We start from the raw sequence: 10,485 nt of genomic DNA, 5'->3' as shown, positions 1-10,485 counted from the left end.
AAAAGCATTTTTAATTAAGATTTGATTGTCATAATCGTGAGCTGCCCCTGTGTAAACATCTTAACTGCTTATAAGCCACATTGCTATGGACAGCTGATGCAGAAGTGGGCTCAACAGTGTAGCCTGGAACAAGTGGGGTGTGCGACAGCGCAAGCAGCACCCCAAACACCTCATGGTCACTTTGGCGGCCTCACCCCCCAGTCTGCCTTCCTCACTGAGCAAACACCTTCACGTCATGGACTAACAGACTGGTTTGGGTTGGAAGGGACCTTAAAGCTCATCCAGTTCCAACCCCTGCCACGGGCAGGGACAGATTCCACTAGAGCAGGTTGCTCCAAGCCCCTGTGTCCAACCTGGCCTTGAACACTGCCAGGGATGGGGCAGCCACAGCTTCTCTGGGCACCCTGTGCCAGCGCCTCAGCACCCTCACAGGGAAGAGCTTCCTTATATCCAACCTACATATCTTATTTTCTGAAAACCCAGTGCCTGTCACTACCTATCACACGCTCTTGACCTTTCAGATGTTACCTGCGCTGGGGTTCACCGCTCGGCTGCGGTGGTTGTGCCGCCACAGCACTGCCTTGGCCGGTGTCTTCAGAGTCATCGCCGGGCTCCGGCCACCGCTGGAGCTGCCTAAACCTCCCGTTCAGTGCTTGTGCAGGTGCTCCTTACACCTAAATCCATCACTATCAACTGTCCTGAGCTGCGGCTGCTGACGGGATCAACCTGTTGTTGCTGCAGCCATTGGAGACGAGCCGCTGCTCCAGCGCAGCTCCTACTTCAGGGCCGGCTGTTTCCTGAGGGGGCTCGGGCGGGCGCTCGGACACCACAGCCCGCACCGGCCCCCGGCGCCATCACGGGTGGTTTCCAGGGGGACGCTGCGCTCCCCACCGCGGGCAGGGGCTCCGGGCCGCCCCCAGCTGCCATCCCTGGCGCCGGGCTCGGTTCCGGCCCCGGTTCCGTCCCTCCCGCCGCAGCGGGGCCGAGCCCGCGCCCTCCCTCAGGGGCCAGGGTGGGGGGGCGCAACCGTTGGCCCGCGCGAGGCTCCCCCGCCCATTGTTGTGTCTCCGGGGTCGACCTCAGAGCTGCCTGAAAGACCCCGCGGCGGCCTCCGCGTCCCCGCACCCCGTCCCGGCTCCTCCGCGCCGCTGCTCGCGGCGCAGCTCCGCTTCCTCACCGCCAGCCGCGCTCTGCGCTGCATTAGGAGCCAGGGGCTGGTGGGGTTCGCTCAGGCGTTCGCCACCGGCAGCCCGGCCGTTGCGAGGCAGCGAGAGGCGGGTCCTTCGCCCTCCCCCTCCGCTCCCCTCCCCCGCCCTATAAAGCCGCCGCCGCAGTTGGGCCCCGAGCGCCGCCGCCGCCGCCAGGTCCAGCCTGCGAGGAGCCGGACGCCGCCGCCTCACGGTGAGGCCTGTGGGCCGGGGCGGGGGGGGGGAGCGGTGGGTGCCTGAGGCGGCGGCAGGGGCCGGGCCGCGGGGCCCGCTCGGCGGGGAAGCAGGCCCGGGCCTGGCGCGGGCGGAGCTGCTGGTGGTGGTCGGGGGGGGCCGGGTTGAGGCCCGAGCCCTGCCCGGGCACGCGGGGCTGGTGCGGGTCCCGTGTGGGGGGCGGCTGTGGGGTGAGGTAAATAGCGCCGAGGCGCTGCCCCCGCGGGGCCGGGCCTGGCGCCGTGCTGCGCCCCGGGTCCCCGCTCGGAGCGCCTCAGGTGTTGGAGGCAGTGACACGGGGGGGAAGGGGAGGGTGTCCATGCGGAGGAGCTGCGGGAGGCGTGGGGTTGCCTGGTAGCGCTGTTCGAGATGGCTGAGCGCTGCGTTTCAGGCTTCTACATGCAAATGACCGTTGTAATTCAGGTTTTCGACTAGCTCCCAACCTGTTCTACTTTGTCGGATGGAGCTTTAGGGCTGCTGTGCTTAGTCACCCGGCTGCGGTGCTGTCCGAGGCCTGCCTGTTTCCACAGCGATAGTGCAGTTTGCTTAAAAATTACTTGTTTTATTTCTGTCTTCCAGGAGGCTGAGCTCTGGGGTATAAAACCAATGACATTCGGATGAAATCCTCATCTGTTACGTGATAAGGCATTAGGTTAACTTCATTCTACCTGATCCAGACCCTTAACCATAACCTAAAGGTCTGGATAGAAGTGGTTTGGGGTGATAGAAGGGTCTCGATGCAAATGTTCTTGCAGGGGTTGGACTCACTGAGGCAGCATCATCACTGTCGTGCTGGCTCCATTGTGCAGCATTATGTAACCCTAGACACGAGCACCCGAAAGCTGGCATATGAGGCTGGGCTCGTTCTTGAGTGCTCGCAGGCAATCACTGCAAGAGCAGATGCATTACGTCTGAAATGTGTGCCTGGATCACCATCAGCCCAACCACCAGCTCAGCGCTGTGTGTTTTAGTCCAAATCTTATGTTTGGGGCTATATATATATTTGTATCTTTGGAACATTCGTGAGTGTGTTCCTCCAGAACGCCCATCTCAATTAGAGGTAGTGCTATCATATAGGGTTACATTACTGTGTAAACATTAACTAGCTGCTCGCTCTGCCAAATGGAAATGAAAGCAGTGAGGACTTCAAGCTGGTGTGAGCTGCTTAATAACGCGCTTTGGCTGGGCTCCACGGCCTGGGTTTGTTGCAGTGCTGTTGGGCTCGGCTGTATGATGACCTGCAGGAGGCTTTCAAAAAAGGGATAATGTAGATTTGCTGAACGTGGTCCAGCTAATTCAATTTGGGTAGCTCAAGTGTTGCTGTGAGGAACTTGTGTGTGTAGCTGTTAGGTTTGAAATGAATTTGCGATTCTTTGTCCCTGAGGCCTTCCAGGCTGTGTTTACATGTACCTGCTTTAGAGATCTTCAAGCAGGTAACTCGAGGAAAAGGAATCTGTTGCAATGGTTTGCTGCTAACAGATACGTGCAGTGGTGAGGAACTTGCAACACATCCTACTCGTTTGTTTATAAGATGTTCCTGGCCAGGCAGTTTTGTTTATCATGTCCTTCAAGTTGGTTGGTTCAAGTGCAGTGATACACAAACAAACTTCATGCATAGTTTCAGGCAGAAGTTGTAGCCTACTACCTGCTGTATCAAGTGTGTTACTTCTGCATTGGAGCTGTTGAATATCTGGGAAGATGCGTTCTTGTAGAGTTTGCTTATTTTATTCTGTTAGTGACATCTGAAGCTGCTTCTATTTATTGTAGGTCTTAATACAATTTGCTTGAGAAACTTTAAAATGCATGGTCATCTTAGTTTTTCCTGCTCTAACTTCCTACTTTGTAAGAGTAGTACTGAGTGCTCAAAGCCTTCCTGGTGGTGATGTATTGCTTCTTAATCTCTTCAGAAGGCCACATGCTTTTCTGATGGGAAGGCTTTGATCCTGAGTAACCTGGTCTGTTTGTGTTCGGAGGAGGGAGGCTGGCCTGGGCTCTGGAGAGGCTCCTTCCAACCCTGGTTTTGTGGTCCTCTTCCAGAGGCTATTGTTTGGAACCTGCTTTTGAGGTCTGACTTGATTTGAGTAGTCAAAGTGAGGAGCAGTTGTTTGGGTTTGAAGACAGGTAGGGTTTTGGAAGTGGTGTTGAAAGTAAATTCAAGAGAAAGATTGCTCTAGTGTTGCACTGTAAAAATAAGCACTAATGACTTAAGGAATTTGTGTATTCTTCTCTTAAATTTGTTTTAAGCTTCCAACAGTCCTTGTTCCTTAAGCATGAGGATTAATGAATTTAGGCCTGTTGATTCAAGCAGTGAATAACTTGAGTGATTTAAGTTGCATTGGGCTATCTGCTGTTGGTAAGAAGCAGTGTAAATAGTAAAGGTAATGCCCCTCTTTGGGTTGGCTGAACTTGTAACATCTGCTGGATATAGTGTGGAAATAACTGTCCTTCTCTTGTAGATGCCTTCAATTAAACTGCAGAGTTCAGATGGAGAAATCTTTGAAGTTGATGTTGAAATTGCAAAGCAGTCTGTAACTATAAAGACTATGCTGGAAGGTAAGAGCATGCACCCTTGAGGATCACTGCCTCGTGTGGAGGTAGCAGTGTATGCCAGGAAGCCTCTTGGACAGGAGCTGTGACCAAAGGAGACAAACTTTGACCTGAAAAAGGATTCCCAGGCCTCTGAGGCCGTTCTGTCTTATGTCAGAAGAGCCCAAACAGTTGCTGTCACAGCTGAAACTGTGTTTTGGGTGGATGTGCTCTCACATAAAGTTTCAGTCCTCTTGTTAAGAGCACTTACAGGGAGGCTTGTAAAAGGTAAGCACCCCACTGCCTTGTCTGCAGCCTGCTTCACTATTGTAAGAGTTAAGCAAACAGAGCATCTAATAATATTAAACCCCAAGTTTATTTAATCACATAAAGCAGTCTTGCAATGTAAATCTCTCTTAAATGGGGTGGGAGATCATAAAGCAATGCACTGAAGGGCTAAAATGAAACCTATATTGTGGGCTTATGGCTGCAATTAAATTATTTGGGCTAAATGCTCAGTTCTGATCTCCTGCTGACATAAATTTGAAACAAAAGAGCTTGTGGGGGGAGGGGAAGTCTGCCAGATGGCTGGGATACAGAGCAAGCTGTGTCTAATCCCTCCCTGCAAATCCTCATTGTCTTCTGGTGGCTTTCCCAGTTTCTGGGTATATTCATGAATTAACTTGGGGGGGGAAAAAAACCCCTTTTTGTAGATGTAGTTAAAATTATGTTCTTGGGTATAAATATTTGGCTGGTTGTGACACTTAGACATAAGAACAATAAAAATGAGCTTGAATTGCTCCCAAGCATTGAACACTTTGATTCTGTTAATAAGATGCTGTAGAACATGACCAGCAACATGAGCAGGAAACGTTGCTCTCGGTGGAATACATTAGGGAGCACAATTCTTCTCAGCTTTCTCATGCAGAAGCTGTGTCACCGCTGGTGTTTAGTGACACTTGGTGCTGACTAAAAGCAGGTTACACATGGTAGGTGGTGGTAGGCACCATAAACTAGCTGCTTACTACCGTGGGTGAGAGCCAGGCTCCTTGCACAGATGAAGTGCATCTGCAGTACAGCTGGTTAAGTATCAGTTGATGAACAGTGTTTTGTGTTGCAGCTTGAAGGGGAAGAGCTAAAAGGTGGGGTTGTGTTGAGCATCCTGGGACCACCAGTCACGTATGAGCTTTTGGCTAGCAGATGAAACTGCTGGTTTGATGGGACAGGCTGAGTTGAGTTGACAAAGTCTGAGATACTGCTTGAATTATGTTCCCATCCCAGCAAGTTTGGGCTGGTCACTTCTTACACTAGTACCTGCCACCACATTCAAAGTATGCAGTTGAAGTCTGTGTTAACTGGTGACATATGCAGTGCCCTTTAATGGCAGTACTTTGGTTTCTGAATCTATGAAGTTATTGCAAACAAGAAGTAGGACTAACTAATCTCATTAATAACAGGAGTCGACTTGCCTGAATACAGAAGTACATGCTATTGGAACTGCACAAATTTGATCAGTGAGGGTGGTGTGACAGTCATGTTCTTAAAAATTAAGTTCCTTGGTGATGGAGAATAGTCTCCTCTGCATATAATGAGTGAAGATCTGCAGTTACTCAATTACATAAAGTAACACCAATTAATATCTCACTAATTGCAAGATGTTAATCTTTGACAGGGTGTCATCTGACTGTTAGCATCTGTGTAGTCAAAAAGGCATATTCTCTACTCAGAGCTGGTTAATGTGGTGGTTGTGCTGGGTATCAAGACCAAATTTTAATTATGTTTTAATCTCAATTTTTACTTTGATTCCTTAATTACATCAAGGGGACAAAGTGACAAACTTTATCCAGATGTGTCTTGAGCAGGCTGACAAGCTTTTAAACCAAGGAGTATCGGGAAGCATGCTTTGGAAATGCTTTTTTGGTTGAAGGGATTGTGTTGCTGCCTTATGTGAACTTCAGCTGGTAAGAAGCAGTGCAGGTGCCTTCTGAATAACTGCCCTCTCTATTTACTGCTCCAGTAGAGGACAAAACCCTGTCTCTTACCACAGTAGATCTGAATCCTTATTTAATAATATCTGGGAGATCTCAGCTGGAACACTCTGGTTTAACTTGTGGGTTGAGCTGTTGAAAGTGGTAAATACACACAAGTATTAGTCTGATTGTTCAACATATCCTGTTCCCACAGCACTGAACTAGCAAGTTGGGTTCTAACAAGTAACTGACTGTTGAACTGGTGGCTTGTTGTTGCTCTCATTTGATGGAGCAGCCTTGTTGGCTACTTAGCCTCAAGTAGGTGTAACCTAGTACATATAATGCAGCCATGGCTCCACAGAGCCTCATCGAAGCTTTCTAAATCCTTCTGAGCTCACCCGTTAGAGCTCCTTTGCTGCCAGTCCATTCAGCCTCAGTGGTGTTAAACCAGTGGAGAACTGGTGAACTGGCCCAGTTCAGAGAAGGGTAAATCAGAGAAGGGTTTTGTCTGCCAGTTGCTTAGTCACCTCTCTGTTTTCAGATTTGGGGATGGATGATGAAGGTGACGATGACCCAGTCCCTCTTCCAAATGTTAATGCAGCTATCTTAAAAAAGGTAAGATGCTGGAAGTGGTTGTGTTCATGGCAGTGATGAAATGTGAAATTCATGTTGGAGTTGGGTATTTTGAGCTATTGGAGTAAAACTACTTTCCATGTGCTAGCTGCAAGCTGAATTGGTTAGAGGTGCTTGAACAGAGGCATCTCGGGGAGCTGAGAACTGGGGTGAAGCTGGGAGGCAGGTGATGGTAGGAGACATGGGGTGACCACCTGGAAGGGCAGCCGGAGGCCAGACAGGCTTCCGGAGGTGTAGAAGTGGTGCTGGACCTCTGTGCACACCAGTATTGCATGGTGTTAAAGCACTGATTTTAATTGGATTCTGTGAAGTGAGGTGGCTCTTCAGGAGATCCAGATGTTAGGAGAGACTGTGGCAGTTACAGAGCTTGAGACACTGCACTTGATGGTATGAAATTCAGTACAGACCATGGTTGGTGTTGGGTCAAGAGAAAGGAAAGCAAAATACGTTGTTGTCTCCTAAGATGCTTTTTGCTCTAAAGTAGAAAGTGTTGTGTTAAAATAAGCACTGGACTGTGTGGGGGTCAGTGCAGGGTTAGGGATTATTTCCTAGAGAACATACACATAAATAACTTCACATGTGCCAAGTCTCTTGGGTTGGCAGAATGGAACAGGGTCTTACTTGCAGTAGATCCCTGCTCCTTTGAACTGTCTGCGTGATGAGATTGGGATTGCATGTTCCCAAGCTACTGAAAAAAAGGCAACCTTTTGCCATGTGAACCTGCCCTCCTGGTGGCTGCTACCAGCTACACTCTTCCCCTGTGTAATACTCTGCTTAAAAACCGTGTTTCTGCAAGCAGATTAAACCTGAGCTTTAGGTTTTCTTTGCACAGTCCTGTGTGTGTTAGCACAGGGTCAAATAGCTTTGTAACACCAGCAGCTGGCCTTCAGGATCATAAGTAATTTACTACTAGTGTTTCAGAAGGCTGTTGTACTCCAGGGCTGGGGATCAGTTGTTCTGAAATGAAAATACTGTGTATGAGAGCATGTTTATACAGGATTCTAATACTAATCTAGAGGAAAAGGTGTATCTCTTCTAAAACGAAGTTAAGTTCTAGTTGGGGCCTAATGGGAGAATGCTTTGGCTGAAACTTTACTCTCAAACCCATGATCAGGTGATTCAGTGGTGCACCCACCACAAGGATGATCCACCTCCTCCTGAGGATGATGAGAACAAAGAGAAGCGAACAGATGACATCCCTGTGTGGGATCAAGAGTTTCTGAAAGTAGACCAAGGAACACTGTTTGAACTTATCCTGGTAAGTGTGCTCAGGGTGTGAGAGGTTCTGGCTAAAGCTTCTCAAAGTGGAGATGATCTGTTTGCAGTTACAGTATTGCACAATTCCATGTCAGCATAACTTGGGGAGTACATCTGTGGAGGCAGGATATTGATATGGAGGCTTTAAATTTGGGAACTCTTCTACAGGCTGCAAATTACCTGGACATCAAAGGTTTGCTTGATGTCACGTGCAAGACAGTTGCAAACATGATCAAGGGGAAAACTCCAGAAGAAATTCGCAAGACATTCAACATCAAGAATGACTTCACTGAGGAGGAAGAAGCACAGGTACTTGGGTTGGGTTTAACTCTAATTTACCTGGTTTTCTGTTGAATTACTGCGTGGGGCTTCATAATCTAATGTGTGATGCAACCGACTTGGTAACAAGAAGTGTAAATGCATCAACCTCTCATAACTGGGCTGCTACTAGTGGGAGACCTTTTGGTGTCTACAGAGCTTGCAGCCCATTACCTAAGAAAGTCCAAACAAAGTGTATTGATGTCCTAGCTCAAATGTGTGTCTGGTGAGGAAGCGTGTAGGTTCTTTGTGGCAGCCTTAGTTTGCTGTTAGTAAGAATGTTGAAGCTGTATTGGTGCATGTGGCTAGAAAGGTAAGATGTTTGCATTCTTAAGTAATGAACTCATTGCTCTTAACTGGAAGACAAACTGTCTGCAGAATGGCAGAGCTGGGAGAGAGCAGAACAAGATGCTGCCTTTAAATACAAAGTCAGTGAATTCTAAGCTTAGGTTTGTTTTCAGTGCTATATCATGGAAAAAGCAGTTTAGTCTTAAGCCAGTCCATTTGCTTTGCTTGGTGGAAAAACCAATTCAGTTTAGATCGAATCTAGGCATGAGGAGTACATTTCTTGGCTTATATTGATAGAGAGGTCAGTTTGGAAGAATGAATCTCTAATTACAAACCTGCATGAAAAGTTTTAAGCTGCTTCCGAGTTTATGCCTTCCTGCAGTGAGTAACCCCGAGCCCATGCAGGGATTTACAGCTGACTTTAAGTTCACTGCAGCTCAATACTAACAGTTGAACTGCTCTTTCAGGTACGCAAAGAGAACCAGTGGTGTGAAGAGAAGTGAAGTATTGTGCCTGACACTCGAACACTGTAAGGATTGTTCCAAATACTAGTTGCACTGCTCTGTTCATAATTGTTAATATTAGACAAATGCAGCAGCAAATGAAGTTGTGTTAGCAGGATATTGTTCCCTCTGCATGTGTAGTGGTTTTTTTTTGAGTACAAATTTAAATCTTCTGAGTTTTTACTAGTGTAATTGGATGTCTTTTTACTTTACTCTGCAATGAATAAAACCGAACTAAGTGTGGATTCTGTATGGGAAGTAGCACTTCAGGTTATCATTTTCATTACACTTTGAAACTGTTCAAGTCCAGTTCCAATGCTAAGGATTGACTCCATTGTAAATAAAACCACCTGTGGCTTCTTCCTCAAGAACAAGACACTTGTATTTACAGGGTATTGGTAGCTTCAGCAAGAAAAGCTAACTAGCATGTGTCTTGGGGAAGTAGGTGAAGTAAAAGCTACTGGATTTCTTACAAAAACCATTGTGGGCAGAATTAGTGTTACTTAAAGTGATGGAACTTCTGAGATGGTTCTTGTCCTGCATACAAAAAAGAGAAGCTATTTGACCACTTTCTTGTCCTGTTAGTCTGGCCTTAGAGACTAGTGAAAGATGTGACCTAGAACTAAGCAAGCTCCTGACAGTGAAATTGGAATCCTTCGACCATGTCTTGAAGACCTGCCTCTAGCTGGTAGCAGATGAGAAGTGCGTTGCTTTATGCACAGGGTTGGTGTGTTTTTATATGTTCCTGTTAAAAGTGGAATCCTGATTTGACCAAAAATGACTGACATTACCAAAGTTACTATTATTGACCTGTGCATGTCAGTAGTGACGACTGGGTTTTAGGCAATTTTAAACAGCCCTTGTGATGTAGCTCTTTAAAACATGGTTTCATGTGTCCATATGAAATCTTATGCCTCTGATTGCGATACTTTGGCTTGTAGAGACTTTAATTATTGCATACAAAGCTAATGCAATATCAGCTTAACTTGGACAAAGCCACTTGCAACTAGTTAAACAGTAACTGGTTTTCTGATTTTTATTTCTTTTGTTTTTTTTACAGTTCCCTTATAGGGAGTAGGGATGGTTGTGTGGTAGATCTTTGAGGTGTGCTCCTAGCTTGTATTGCATTCCATTCTCTGTATAAACCTTAGAGTAGAATGAACCTTAATAAACATACTTATCTCACTTTAAATATCAGTGTTCCACTTCTGGATTAATAAAGGGCTTTTAAACTTTTGTTTGCAAATGGTTCTAGTTATTTGGAACTAGACAACCTGTCGCTTACTACTGCGTGTATGTACAAACAGGAGCACTGAGGCCGTGGTTAATGGGAGTAAAACAGATGTAAGGGTTTGGTTTAATGACTGGTGCAGGCCACCAGCCAGACACAGTGGGTGACTTGTCAGATTAAGCTGGAAATTAAACAGCAAGCAATGCAGATGGATGTATTGTGATGGGTTATCAGCTTTTAGGTGATCATCTTTGTAGCCGTTAATGAAAGGATTTGTAACTTGCTCCAAAGCGGCATTCAAATCTGTGCTGTGGGTGCATCTGCTGCTCACATCTGCT

At 47.0% G+C, this 10,485-nt stretch overlaps 1 protein-coding gene across 2 annotated transcripts; it reads left to right on the top strand.

The window, feature by feature from the left end:
* Nucleotides 1-10,153, top strand: SKP1 (S-phase kinase associated protein 1). 2 transcript variants are annotated; one of them, XM_030504629.1, is made up of 7 exons: nucleotides 1,275-1,401; nucleotides 3,878-3,974; nucleotides 6,459-6,532; nucleotides 7,665-7,808; nucleotides 7,976-8,116; nucleotides 8,881-8,942; nucleotides 9,308-10,153. In XM_030504629.1, the coding sequence occupies exons 2-6, from the start codon at nucleotides 3,878-3,880 to the stop codon at nucleotides 8,914-8,916; spliced, it is 492 nt and encodes a 163-aa protein (XP_030360489.1). In that variant the 5' UTR covers nucleotides 1,275-1,401; the 3' UTR covers nucleotides 8,917-8,942; nucleotides 9,308-10,153. The 2 variants fall into 2 exon arrangements, with proteins under 2 accessions (XP_030360488.1, XP_030360489.1); XM_030504628.1 differs by having other exon boundaries at nucleotides 1-1,401; nucleotides 8,881-10,152.
* The last annotated feature ends 332 nt before the right edge of the window (nucleotides 10,154-10,485 follow it).

This window comes from Strigops habroptila, chromosome 12, assembly GCF_004027225.2.
Source record: "Strigops habroptila isolate Jane chromosome 12, bStrHab1.2.pri, whole genome shotgun sequence".
NCBI classification, from domain to species: Eukaryota; Metazoa; Chordata; class Aves; order Psittaciformes; family Psittacidae; genus Strigops; species Strigops habroptila.
The sequence above is the reverse complement of the archived record's forward strand: the minus strand, read 5'-3'. Positions and strand labels throughout refer to the sequence as shown.

Coding starts and splice junctions, on each gene's coding strand:
- SKP1 (XM_030504629.1), top strand. CDS start 3,878: ATGCCTTCAATTAAACTGCAGAGTTCAGATGGAGAAATCTTTGAAGTT. Junction 3,975..6,458: donor TATAAAGACTATGCTGGAAG/GTAAGAGCATGC, acceptor CTCTGTTTTCAG/ATTTGGGGATGGATGATGAA. Junction 6,533..7,664: donor ATGCAGCTATCTTAAAAAAG/GTAAGATGCTGG, acceptor ACCCATGATCAG/GTGATTCAGTGGTGCACCCA.